The sequence below is a fragment of the Ambystoma mexicanum genome, chromosome 2q, assembly GCF_040938575.1.
Source record: "Ambystoma mexicanum isolate Mex_15411 chromosome 2q, UKY_AmexF1_1, whole genome shotgun sequence".
NCBI classification, from domain to species: domain Eukaryota; kingdom Metazoa; phylum Chordata; class Amphibia; order Caudata; family Ambystomatidae; genus Ambystoma; species Ambystoma mexicanum.
In genome coordinates this window covers 484,639,765-484,653,499 of record NC_090924.1, presented here as the reverse complement: position 1 = coordinate 484,653,499, position 13,735 = coordinate 484,639,765, and the positions used below count along the sequence as shown (strand labels likewise).

General features: G+C 45.1%; 1 protein-coding gene across 2 annotated transcripts in view; it reads right to left on the bottom strand.

The window, feature by feature from the left end:
• The window catches only part of TTYH3 (tweety family member 3), a 646,372-nt gene that overhangs the window by 161,425 nt on the left and 471,212 nt on the right, over positions 1–13,735 (bottom strand). For both annotated transcript variants that reach the window (XM_069647607.1, XM_069647608.1), the window contains exon 5: positions 9,058–9,153. In XM_069647607.1, the coding sequence (XP_069503708.1) occupies positions 9,058–9,153 (96 nt within the window). The remainder of the gene's footprint in view (positions 1–9,057; positions 9,154–13,735) is intronic.

Here is a 13,735-nt window from a genome sequence, read left to right as displayed (position 1 = left end):
GTGCTCTGCAGCCATTGCCACAACTTCCCACAAAGTGTGTGAACATTTTACTAAGTTACAAGCAGTATTAATTTCCTTCAGCGCCACGCTACCCATCGAGAACACCCTTTTTCCCAATGGGCGTTTAACCTCTTATCATCCGTACGTGGAGGAATTGTGGGATATGCAGCAGCCTTTGAGGTAGATGTGCCCACCTGAACAACCAAACTTCGTTTCGACAGGAATTCTGAATCTATTGCAGAAGGCATGTACTTCCTCTCCAAGTCCTCATTAACTTCTGGAGTAGTATCAGGCTTTTTCCAGTTCTCCAGGACTCTGTTCTTCAATGCCGCAGAATTTGATCCTTGGGAGGACCCTTATCAAGGATGTCTGCAAGATCGCGCTTCACATTTTCAGCCACAGGCTGGCTCCATTCTAAATACTTACACCTTGGTCATGACTGACCTACATGAGGCATCAGCATGCCCTGCCACATCTGGCTCCACTTCTGGAGATTTATCCAGGCCACTGGCATACTTCAAGGTGTCCACTAGGTCTCTTATTTTATTTATTTTTTATTTTGTTGGACATTTGTAAGGCGCCTATACACAGATATTTCCAGGTGTCACACGACAAGATGGGAGGGATGGGGGGACTAAATGGAAAATCATAAGACTACAACAACAAAGGACGGTTATATTGGCCTTGTGAAAATCCTACTGTGCAAGTGCAAGATAAGGTGATAAGTGCAAGGGGGTGGGGGATTGAGGGAGAAGTGCAGGAGTGGGGGCGGGCAAGTGCTGGTCAGGCCAAGGCGCTATGCGCCTGGGGAAAGAGGAGTTAGGGGAGTCAGAGTGCAGTGGACAGGGAGGACTAAGTAGGGATAGTCCGGGAAAGGGAGCCCGAGGGCAAGTGCCGGCAAAGGATGCTGGGAGGGATTGGTGGGGGGGTGGTCTGGTCCCTGTATGACTCTGAAGGGACCAGGCCCCAGTCGAAGCGGCAGGTGGAGAGTTTAGCAAAGAGGGGTCACAGGGAAGAAAGAGGAGAAAAGGAAGGCCTTGAGAAGTTTCCAGAACTTAAGAAGATCCAGCTCAAGTCTGAGGGGGGAGGGAAGACTGCTCCAAAGGGAGGCGCCAGCCAGGGAAAGGGACTCTGCTTGGACAAACGTTTGACCTACAGAGAATTGAGGCCAGAAGACGGGAAGACTCTGGCTAGCAGGTATTTCGGGAGAGAAAGCTGAATGTGGAGAGATCCCAGGCCTGGAGAGATGCGGTCCTTAGGCTCGAGGACAAAGAAAAGTCTCAAAGTCCTATTCTGGATTAGTTGGAGGGGGCAAGGGAGGAGAGAGGAAGGTTGACAAAGAGGCTATTGCAGTAGTCAAACCTAGAGAGACATTGAGCTTCTGGGGGAAAGTGAGGAAAGAGAATGCCCCCGAGGAGATTAAGCTGAAAATTGGACTTCTTGGCAAGGTCCGTGATGTGTGGGGAGAAGGAGGGAGAGGAGTCAAAGATGATCGCAAGGGTTTTTGCCTCACGAGTTGGGGAGGGGACCCAAGGAGTCTGGCCAGAAAGTGAGGGGGAACTAGGAGCAGGCATCCCAAAGAGAAAGATCTCCGTCTTGCTGGCACTGAGACACAGATCATTGGCAGAGCACCATACCTGTATAGCAGCAGGCAGTCAGATATGAGGGACGAGGAGGAGGTAGGGGAAGGCAGTGGGAAAGAGGAGAGCTGTGTCTCATCTCCGTAACACTTGAAATGAGGGGAATAGGAGGTGATCAGGTCGGCCAGAGCCATGGCGACAGAAGAGATTCCTGAGGGACGCCACAGGAAGAGTGTGAGGTGGAGGAGAGAAAAGGACCCATTTGCATTGGGGAGGATCTGTTAGAGAGGAAAGAGATAAGGAATCTTAACCTGGACTCCTCAGAGATGAGCTCTTCAGGAGCATTTGGAGTGCCATATTCCAATCCAAACAGAGGACTTCTCTCCTCCTCCTCTTAAAAGAATTTAGCTCATTGACTTAAAAAAGTCCTTCTTTGCTAAAGGCTTAAAAACCTTCGATGAATTAGTCGAGGATGTCGATCATTTCTAAAATCGATGGTTTTGGCGTTGTAGAATTCAATGTCGATACCTTTGACAGAGCAGAAGAGGGTAATGATGGCTTTGACTTGACTCGAGGAGTCAAATCACTTGGCACCTTTCGATGGCGGCCTGAGGATTTCCTGCCTGGGCCCTTAGGCACGCGAGCAGAAGATTTCAACGACGCCCTGTCAGCCTCACGAGGAGCTACGGGGGTCGGATGCCTTTTCCGGTTCACTTGAAGAGGTGGATGATGCCGCCTTCGTGAAAATCTCTAACATTTTGAGATGAAATTCCTCAAATTCGGCCTTAGAAGCCGACTTACTCGCAAAACGTACTTGTTTTCGGTCGGGTGGAGTCAGAAGAAGACGATCAGGATCTATGGCGTTGCTTCTTAGACTTAGTCATTTATGCAAGCATGTTGAGTGTCGAGAACTCAAACAAGCGCACTTAGAATGCTTGTTACGCTTTCAAGATCTGTGAGGTGAAACCTGGCTCGAGCTCTTGCAACTGACAACCTCATCTTTGATGGGGTAGAGGAAAGGAATTTGGACAAGGGCCTACCTAGGGCGAGTTTCCGCTTACTCTCCTTAAATGGCTTCATGGTAATCGACTGGCATGAGCCACAGTTGTCACCTTATAGCCTACTCCTAAACATAGTCAGTGTTGATCCCTGATGGACATCTTTGGCCCACAATCCGAAAACCCCCTCAACCCAGTCTTCAGGGTAGACATCTCAAAATTCTCGTATAACTAAGTAGATAAATCGCTGAGGCAAACAAACCGTTTCAAAGCGGGCTTTGGGAGAAACAGAACTGGAGCAACAGGCATGGTGAGTGCTACTTACACCAGCATTAACGTCACAGCCGAGAGCAGGATGAAAGCCGCAGAGGGACCACGAGTCGATGACGCACAGTGCCCTCTGCTGTTGAAATGTTTCGTGGGAGGACACACTCCATTCGAAAAATATATATTTTAGAAAACCTAATAAAAACATTTCTAAAAATAAATTAAAAAGGGTGGCTATGTGATTAAATGAAAAGGAACTAGTAGTACATGCCCTAGTTGTGTCGCAGACATTTGGATGGAGGTCTTACAAGAATTTCACCTCCTTATGGCCTTACGCATATAAAAAAACACCCTTACTGAAAAAAACGTTTTTAAAACTCCTTATGGAGGAAACACACCTTTATTTTCAGGGCCACTCTTTGTGGCGATTGAGATCTTTATCTTAGACTCACGCATGAATATACTGTACAAGAAGTGACTGCTACATAATGGTTTATTTTTAGCTCGGGCCATTAGGTGGCACTTTAGCGCCACCTATAAGCCGAAACGATTGTATTAGTGTACAGCTAGGGAGAAATGGCATATGAGGAGGGATACAAAGCTTTGTAGGTGTCGTTTGGTTATTTACCCACCAACTGACTGCCTATGGCCCTGCTAATCCCTTTGGCCATTGCCACCAAATGCCTGCCTCTCCACCCCCAAATCACCTCCTCATGGGAACTATTTGAGCTAACTATAATCAAGCCTTACCATCAAACTTTGCACTCGAAAGTGCCTGCCAGTGTTGTTTCACAACAGTCTTCTGCGAGTTAATTACTTAATTGGAGCTGTAAACCTGCTACTGGTGCAATAAAAAGTCCTAACCAGTCTGCCTTCAGGCACATGATTGATAAGCACTATGGGTGTTCTTCAATGAGGTCTCCCTTGCTACCCCTAAAAAAACAAAATAACGACAAAGAAAAAAGTATTTTTTGTTTTTAATGCAAGCTCCTGGGCTGTGGTCAGCGCCATGTGGCTCTTTGCTTCTGGAGTGGCTGGCTTTCATGTTCAGGCCTCTTAAAAAAAAAATAATAAAGAACAGGGGTTCCACAAGTCTAACACTTCCAACAGTGACCCAAGAATAGGAATACCAAATAATGTGTCTTTCTGGAATTCTATACAATAATTACTAGACTCAAAGGTTTATTTCAGGCACACTTCAGGGGGTGAGTCACTGATTTAGTCCGTTCTTAAACATCTCAACTCAGCCTTACATCCTTCTCAGGTCCATAAATGAATACCAACACAGGTGGTGATATTTTATGCATATTGTTTCTATATAAAGCGCTTAAGCTTAAGTGCTATATAATAACGCATCATTATCATTTGGCCATGGACGTCTGCTTGCGTTCACAGTAATTTGGGCCTATAAACACTGATCTTAACGATACATATGGTGATCCATTCTTGCATGAAATGTATATCACGTTATAGTGACATCGTAACCATATTTTTCATAGCGCACTTAGGAACAATGCTATGTGATGACACTTCCTATTTTGTCAAGGGGTGAAAGGTTGTGTTCCATCGCTTCTGGCGATATGACTTCAGGGCGGGGTCAAATAACCACTTCCTGTGATGTCAGAGGTCAAGGGTCGTGTGATGTCATTTCCACTACACCAGGCATTTTGGTGAAATTATGTCCCTGATGAAGTCCTGTTAAAAACAAGCATTGGGCAAGCCGACAATTTTGGCTTGTGTACAAGTATTAGACATTAGCCAGACACAGCTATTATATGCCGAGGTACTCGCAGCATTTTGCAGCTGCTACCATCGATGGCCAGTTAATACAACTATGGCAGTGCCTGGCAAGTGCCTTTCCCATGCCTACACAAAAGCCCAAACTGTCATCATTGCCAATGCTAGTTTTCGTTTGTAAATGTTTATCCGAAGATATAAGGTACCATTCAAATTAGTATTTTTTTTAATGACACGTTCTATTTTAGTCGGAGGTCACCAGTAATGATTAAACCTTCAGGGAACCTCCAATCCTGCACTTCTGAGGCTGACGTAAATACATCTGAGGGACAGGCCACAACGGCGACCTGAATTTCACTCCAAGCACAATAGTGCAGCCACCAGAACAGAGCAATTCAACAAAATTAACCTAATAGAAACAGGACCACTAGTGTTGGTAGAACAGAAAACAAATCATGTTTTTTTGGTAAAAGCCATTCCACAAATGTGGGATTTTATTGTTCCGTGGGGAAACATTCATTTGGCTTCAGAACACTGCAATTTAATGACCCGTATAACGCTCATGGTCAACGTTGAAAACAAATAACAAAATAGCAGCTATATTCAAGATTTTTTTTTTTTTTTTAAAGAATAGAGAACAGGAAAACGTGAGTGAGAAAAAGAGGGAGAAATACAGATGGCAGATGCAATATTCGCATTATGAGCAGGCTCTGAACTTGTTATACCCGGATGATTCTAACCTACACATTAATGCTGCAGTATTGGATGTACGAGGATGCCATCAGCTGTTCCGCACACCCATACTAGTCAGGGTCAAAAGAAAGGTTAATGAGGTCTAGTGACAATGGATCTGCGTGAAATGACCGAGTTTAAAAGTACACCACCAAAAGTCAATTTTTGTGTTCTTTCTCCCCCCCCCCCCCATTTGTTTGCATATATATATGTGGGGGCAGACCCCCCAATCCCCCACCATACGCCTATACATTTTCTATTACCTTTACCCCCCCACATATATCTATGCAAACAAATGGGGGTCGGACTTTTGGTACTCTGACCTTTTAACCTCGGTCATTTTGGCGTAATCCAGTGAAAATAGGTTGCTGCCTTAACGGCCAAAAATGACATTAGTACAGGAAAATATGCAATGTGAAATAACAGAGGTGGGGGCCTTGTCTCAAGTACAGCGCAGGACACCGGCTAAGTTACAGGTAAGCTTTATTGTCCAGTTATACACTTGGCCAAGTGTAATGCAGGAAGAAACATTGGCCCAGCCACTCCAGCTCAGCTCACTCTCTCACTAACTGTCCCCTAGAATCCCCACACTCAAAGCACAACATTCCACCCCAATATTCCACGGTTCTGTAGGCACCAGCACATTACTACACTTCTACCCCCATTAGTAATACCACAAACTAAAAGAGGAAACCTTCTACGCAGCAACAAGGTGCCCAGCAAAATGGAACGGACAAGCTGAACCGAATCTGCTCACAACACTGCTGCAGCCCACTGCAAACGCCTAAAAGCAACCAAAAACGAGTGATGTTCACCAACAGCCACCATAACCCACCTCATACGATGGATAGGCACCCAGATCACAAAACACCAGTTGCAAAGGAAAATGTTGCACGTCTCCACAGAACACAACACATTCGCAAACACTGCAAAATAGACAACGCATACCGTACACCGGATACAGGAAATGACACTGCCCAACAGTGGGAACGCGCCAACATAACATGTCACCTAAATCATGGACAACACCTATAATACCTCACACAATCTCCCTGACTAGAACCAAAAGTCAAACTCTAGCTGTATCCAACAGCTTGACACCACACTCTACCTCCCCGACTGTAATCGACAGTTGAAACCCTGACTGTAACCAACAGCCCAAAAACACCCCACACAACCTCCCCGATTGTAACCAACAGTCAAAACTAGCGACTGTAACCAACAGTCTAAATAACTCTAAACTCATCACACATCATCACTGGACCAGTGTTTCTTCCTGCATTAAACTTGGGCTAAGCGTACAACTGGCTAATAAAGCTTACGTATGACTTGCCTGTGTCCTGCATCATACTTGAGAGAAGGACCCCACCTCCGTTATTTCACAATGCTACAACCTCTTTCCCCCCTTCCTTTATATTTAGCCTTCCCTGTCCTTTTTCCTCCGGTTCTTCACCCACCACCTCTTCGTTCACCCCTTCAATCCTTCCTCTTCACCCGCCCAGTTGAGTAATTAAGCTTCACAGTCCGCTTTTGAGTCCAATAACATCTTAAAAGCAATTGCAAATGACTGCAGTTGGGCCATTAACTTATGTAAATTCATGTAATAGTCAGTTTAACATGAAAACGAAGGTTTTTAAGTATTTAGGACCAATGCTGACCTCTTATGTGACATATTCTCAGCCTGGAATGGTTCATGCTCCCAACGCAATATGTTCTGGTCTCTGACCAGTCGTGGAAGTGAGACGGAACGGTCGGGAGCGGTGTTCAACTACTTTTATTTTTACTGTTAACAGCGCCACTACTTTTTGCAACCATTATCATGGTTATAGGTCATAGTACCGAATCAAAAGGATCGAATGACAAAAGGGTTGAGTCAATTTGACCAAAAGAAAGGATAGATTTTTGTTGGGGGGTCCACCCCCCAAACCCACGTTTTTGGTGTAAAAACACCCTTTTAAAGCTAAACAAGAGCACAAAAAAAATACATTTTACATTTTTTTTCGATCCTTTGGTTTTCCGTCGAATGCACTCATCTTTTGCATTCGATCCTTTTGTTTTCGAAACTTTAACTGTACACCCATTTTCACCATTCCGAAACTGTTCTTTATGAAGTTAAAGCACACTTCTCCACTTTACCACCGGATATCAGTTACAGCTAAACTGAAATCTATTTCAACTCTACCGGCAGTCAATAGTATGGCTGCAACCCTTGAAAAAAAGTGTTGCAAATTGCTCCTTTGCTTCCTACTCTATCCCCCGCCAGAGTCACAGTTCCACTACTTTTTTGGTCCACTTCTATTGCGGTCGCTGACCAACCATGACAACAAATCAAAACACTGCAGAAAACCTCCACTAAACAGATGGCCGCCACGTTGAAAAATGAACGGGCGGCAGGCTCTCTTCTACTCCGGGTGGCCGTGGCCGTTCTGTGGATCAAAGTAGGAAGGAGCACACTGGGTCACCGGCAGGAGAACAGGCTTGGGCCGCAGGCACTGGTGGGCGGTGGGGCAGGCAGACAAACTGGAGACATAAGACTACGGGTCCGCATGGTGGGAGGGACGGGAATTGGGGGAGGGCGGGCCAGATAGAAGCAATGAAGAGATGAGAGAGATGCAGTTAAATTAGCATTAGAAACGAACAAGCTGAAAAGTGTGGCACGTGCACAAAGATTAAAAAGATTTACGGGGAAGGCCAAGGAAGAACATGGTCTATGACATGGCACATGCGAGCGTACAAAATATTGAACACTATTAAAAAAAAAAGGTACCAACATCCAGAGTATAGACTATGGCCCTTATTCACAGAATGTTTTCCAATGGGGTTTTGCCATTATAAAACGCTTCCATGAATTAGGCCCCATGTGTGCTGAAACCAACAATGACATTTGGAGAAATAGATCTTGCAACACATTATAGCAAACGGAAATATACCAGGCTTCGTGATGTACACAGCTGCCTCTAAGAAGTTGAAAGACAGTCACTAAAATGAGAATGCCCAAAGATGTTGAAATTAATTTCATAGCAGCCTTAGACATTTTAAGTTGTTGAAACTCATGTTCAAATGCCAGTGTCTCCAATAAGTAACGGGTCACAGCTCAGCCCTAATGGAGAGACATCCGAGCCATGTGAATTGGGTGGACAGGCAGACATTCAAATAGAGTTGTGACAGCACCTATTAATTAAATGCCAATAGTCACTTACTGCAAATATTGTTCTCTGTGGGTTTAAATCTGGTCTTGTCAGTGCCCTGACCCCTTAATGTGGCATGGCCTCTTTAGTACAAGCCGGTTAACATGTCTGCCATGGCTATTAGTGTAAGGCAACCAGAAATGGGACTGCCGAGTCAGCCACATGTGCTTGAGGACAGAGCCTCTGGTCTAAACAGGAATACCCTATTACAGTAGAATTTCGCACAGAAAGTACACCATGGCTCTAATAAACCTGGGAGGGAGAGGGAGAGGGAGGGATTCTATCATACACTCCTAGGCAGAGGCTTCCCAGGGAACCCTTTGATCCACATTGTCGGCACAGCATGCTGGGAGGACCGGAATTTCAAGATTCTCATAAATGCATTTTACTTCCGGTTTTAGTCTGCAACAAACTGATTGCACAGCGCTCCTTTTCCCTTCACTGTAAAGGCATTCCTTTCTGTAATTTCGCAAACGGAGCCTGTGCCGAAGTCCATGACAGACCGTGTGCAAAGAACACATAAATACATTCAGCTGGTCAGAGCATGGCACTTACCCTGCGAGAATGGCCTTCGAGTTCCGGATGAGTCCGAAGAGCACCAGCAGACAGATAAGGACGTGGAAGAGGAGCAAGCTCAGGTACCCCAGCCACCTGCGGACGGAAGCACGCAACAACGTGAGTCAAGGAGAACCGGCAATGGTCCCGGTACCTGCAAATGCACACATAGCGGCTGCGCCGCACAGAGGATTATCCACCTTACACGATCGATCAAGACATGGCAAATCACTTTGGAGTTTTGGAACTGGACACCAAATGCCTTTGGTCACATGGGGGTCACTCCCTACATCGTTCTTCTGTTGGTACTTCCTTTCAGTGTAGTCCTTTTAAGGTTAATGGTTAGTACTCTTAAGGTGGACACTAGAAATCTAGGACTGCCGCGCTGCCACATAAGTGTGTAAAATGCCCTGCAGCGTGCGACGTGGTCTCCTGGGGACAGTGTGCTACTGTCCCTGGTTGGAGGTTTGAGTTGCGGTTTCAAGGCCTGTCACATTTGCGCTAGACACTTGGTTGATGTCATGAGACATTTCTCTACAGAGTGTGATCCACATCCACAGAGAAGGGACGCTGTATTAGCCAGCAGGCGATCTCACTAGGATGTGGGTTAAGCTCAGAGGCGTTGCTGGGGGGGGGCTAAAGGGGCTATAGCCCCTGGTCTTTTGGCTGTAGCCCCGGATAGAATCTCAGGAGCTACAACCAAAAGGCTAACTAGCCCCCAGTCCCAACCGTTCCGACATTAGCGTAGCCCCGGGTCTTTTCCAGACCTAGCAACACCCCTGGTTAAGCTACAATATTAAACATAGGGGCCTTCCCCTTCCTGAATCAACAGGTGGTATATCTCCCATAATAAATAAAATTGCCTTGAAAATTACCTGCAAGGTTGAAACACGTGTCGGCAAATACTAATAACACTAAACCATGTTCCATTACCAAGAATTCATACGTTTCTTTCTTTGAGAAATCTCACAATATCAACCTAGGGTCTAGCGTGAACGTGACAGGCCTCGAAACCGCAACTCATAGTCCTTTTAAGGACACTGAATCCTAAACACACTGGGTGCCATCCCCCTCAATTAAAAACATACCCTTCTGCCCTGCTATTGTTATCCGCGTTGCTTTTGGATGGTAAGATAGGAGGATAGAGGGGGCGGTGTTGCTACCCGGAAATAGTAAAGAATAATATACAATGAACACTGATTTGCAGTGTAATGGCTGGCCGGCGTATGCAGCGATTCATCCCTTCACCTTTGGAAGTACTGCAACAAATGGTGCTACTTTTCCCCACAAAAAGATTCTAAGGAACCGTTGTGTGCTCGCTAAACCTTTGAGAACATTAAGACCCGCGTTTGGTGGTCTTAGTGTCCCCAAGTGCAGATATGCTAGGTACGCGTGAACGTTCTTTTTCGGTCCAGGTAGCCAAACTATGGAACGCGCAGCCAATAGACGTACGACTTCCCTAACCATTTAGAGTTCAGACGGAGAACAAAGACCATATCTAAACTAACTTACCAGTTTCTTTTCGGTATCCCTGCTTTGGCATTCTCAGAGATTTCTCAGCACCGACAGGCCTTATGCTGTGCTACACAAGTACTTTTTGCCCATACAGTTTAATTGTACTAACTTTATAGACAATCTATCAGAACTTGGTCCTTTCTTACTTAAATATTATTTAGTTATTTAAATAAGCAACAATGCAATACACTCAGCCCTTCAGAGCGCTGGGAGAAGATTTCAGGGTACGGCCACTGCATTACCTTAGGCCGCGTTCTCATGGGCTGGTTGTAGGGTAAATATCTGGAGCTCAATAAGAAAACTCAAAGGTGGCAGGGTGGTGCAAACGACTGACCAGTGGGGGGCACAGTAAGTACCTGCAAACAACGGAACCCAATTAACCAACATTAAAACAATGTTCATTTTGAAGGTTGGATTTCAGAATTTGTACTCGCAAATTGGTTATGGTTACAGGGCATTGTTTCACTTAACAGAAATTATTTGACATTTCAAAGTTGAAATGCAATTGATGGACAGTTTTTGGAAACATGTCTAATGAAATAACCTACAAAATTAATCTGTTTTAATTTTGGTGAGCATCGTTTAGTGAACAGGTGGCCATTTCAAGCATACACTCTTGCGCCCAGTTACCTAAGGCTTCGGTGCGCCCTACAAATAAATAAACAAACCGTTTGAGGCAGAAAGACATTGCAGTACAGATCTGAAGTCAATGTTTATAGCAGGCAGGCTGTGCTGCCCCAACTATGGCCATTATTTAGGTCTTACGCAGGTAGTAGTGTGTTGCTTTATTACATACTTGACTTTAATGCTCGAGTAGAGCAGCTACGCCTCCGTGGAGGAAGACAGGGAGTATTGATCAAAAAACAGACTAGTCTGACAGGAACAGGCAAGGTTTTCAAACGCAAGAATGATGTCTGGAGTGCCCATATAAAAGGGAAAGCGGCCTCAGCGGCATTAAACATTTAACGGTATGCAAAGTGCTGTCTAGCCAATAGCTTATGCCATTAGCATTCACCGCTCTTCCGCAACCAGACACAAGCAAGTCCTGCCATTGGCCTTCATGTTGCAGAGATTCAGGGCAAGGTCTCCTTATGTAAATAAAAGGCTGACTGAGACGCAAGGGTAACTCAGTCCCAGGTGTGTAGTTACCAGCAACCAGACAACACTGTACCCATGAAATGTTGGCCTTCATTAAAAAAAAAACTATAACCGAACTGATCACCGCCTACTACAGCTCTAGGCTTCCGAAGGCCAAACATAACCTCTCCTCTATGTCTGTCATTTACGAACATATATTTAAAAAAAATAGGTTGGGTCCCTGCACGAACAGTTGCCACAAAGTAAAATACATAAAGGGCACACTATCCGAAACGTTCAACACCTGTGCTGACTCTCCAGGGACTGCAGGTCATATATTGTCTCTGGAGAATAGCTCAGGAGCAACTGACAAGATGGGGCGGAGCAACACAGGTCCGATGCCCGGGGCCACGCTTAGAAACCTCTGGGTATTACGCGCGTTATAAATAACCAATTATAATCATTTGCTTTTTTGTTTCTTTGCCCCCTCGGTCAAACTGATCAGCCTAACGCCTGCCTTAAACATGCTGATCAATATATCTCAGAAACTCAATCGCGCTGATCAACTGCCCATAACACGCAGATCAATGCATTCAAAAGCCCTGCGAGAATTCCACGCCTCAATCACACTTGGCACTCTTGGGTTTACAGGGGGGTGGCCGGGCCAGGCGCCATCCCTAGCAGCATCCTGCACACTTAGGGGGTTCCACGGCCAGAGCACCCCTGCGGAGGCATGCGAGGCAACTCTCAGCTCCAGCATCCCACGCTGAACCAGAGGACACGACTAACGGACATCCGTTTACGCACTCCGTGGTGGGACATGGAAGGCCGCATGCGCAACTCCTTTTTAAGATCCAGTTCCCACATACTTATGATCTCTTGTAAGTTTCAGCTCCTGGCATTTATCTTTGTAATTGCATTGGGGACATGAACTGGTTCCATCTATCGAATTGATTTGATCTCCCCAAAAAGACGTTTATATCAACTATTGGGTTCCGCTCTTCTTAGGACACTTTTTTCTTTGATTTTGTTTACCCTCTTCCAACACTGCCACCACCATGTAGGAGTGCTTTAATCCCAAACAAAGGTTATTTTCTCTAGGCTGTAACAGTTACAAAGAAGCTTTTGAAAGCAGACAGAGAGCATACACTTAAAACCAGAACAGGGAAGTACTCATGTCTAACAATTCACTAACACAGGGTAGTGTTGCAGATGCATTCTCCTGTGCGTCCGCTTGGCATGGGTATGACACACCATAATATTAATTCCTGTACTTTCGACTGCCTTTCTTTCTTTGGCCTGTAGTCCAGCTAGGAAACACCCTGTATACTTTTGTGAAGAGCACTTATAATCATTGAATCTGTAGAGGACCCATTTGTATGTCGAGAGCCTAGTCAAGCCACATCGAGTATATTGGGACGGTCCCCTGACCCCATGTTTGTATAATTATCATATATTAAGCCATACGAGCCAAGTCGCATATGCCACAGCACCACGCAGTAGCCATCCCCGGAAGTTCACCTCCCCCAGTTCAGAGCAACATGAGCAAAGCAGTGTGGGTATGCAAATTACCCAAATGCAAGCCTTTACCGCAGATAGCTGTGTCTTAAAGGGCAGTGTTTAATGGTTTCATTCATGTCTGAGGTCTGAGAAATCATGTTGACATGTAGCGCTAGTCCTTTATTTGTATTGTTAATCCAAATGCACTTTCATTGTCTCGAAAATTTGGATGCAAATAGCAAAGTTGGAAAGACTTATAAGATCAATTCTATTCTGACCCTTTGTCCATTCAATGGTAGGGATTTACGTTGGTCCTCAATCCTGATTGACAACATCTCAGGGGTCCAATGCCAACACTGTATGTTGTAACCCAGCCTCCTTTTTTTTTAAAAACTTTATTTTTGTTACACATCACAGCTGTCACATCATGAATTACATATATACTTTACAACCATGTTATATTCATCCAAATCCGTATCAATTGTTACCAATTGGCATCGTAATTTTAACAGTTAATGGCCTGGGCTTACATCTATAAGAGTATGTATGGGAAGAAGTAGGGCACCATACAGGGTTAAGACACCTT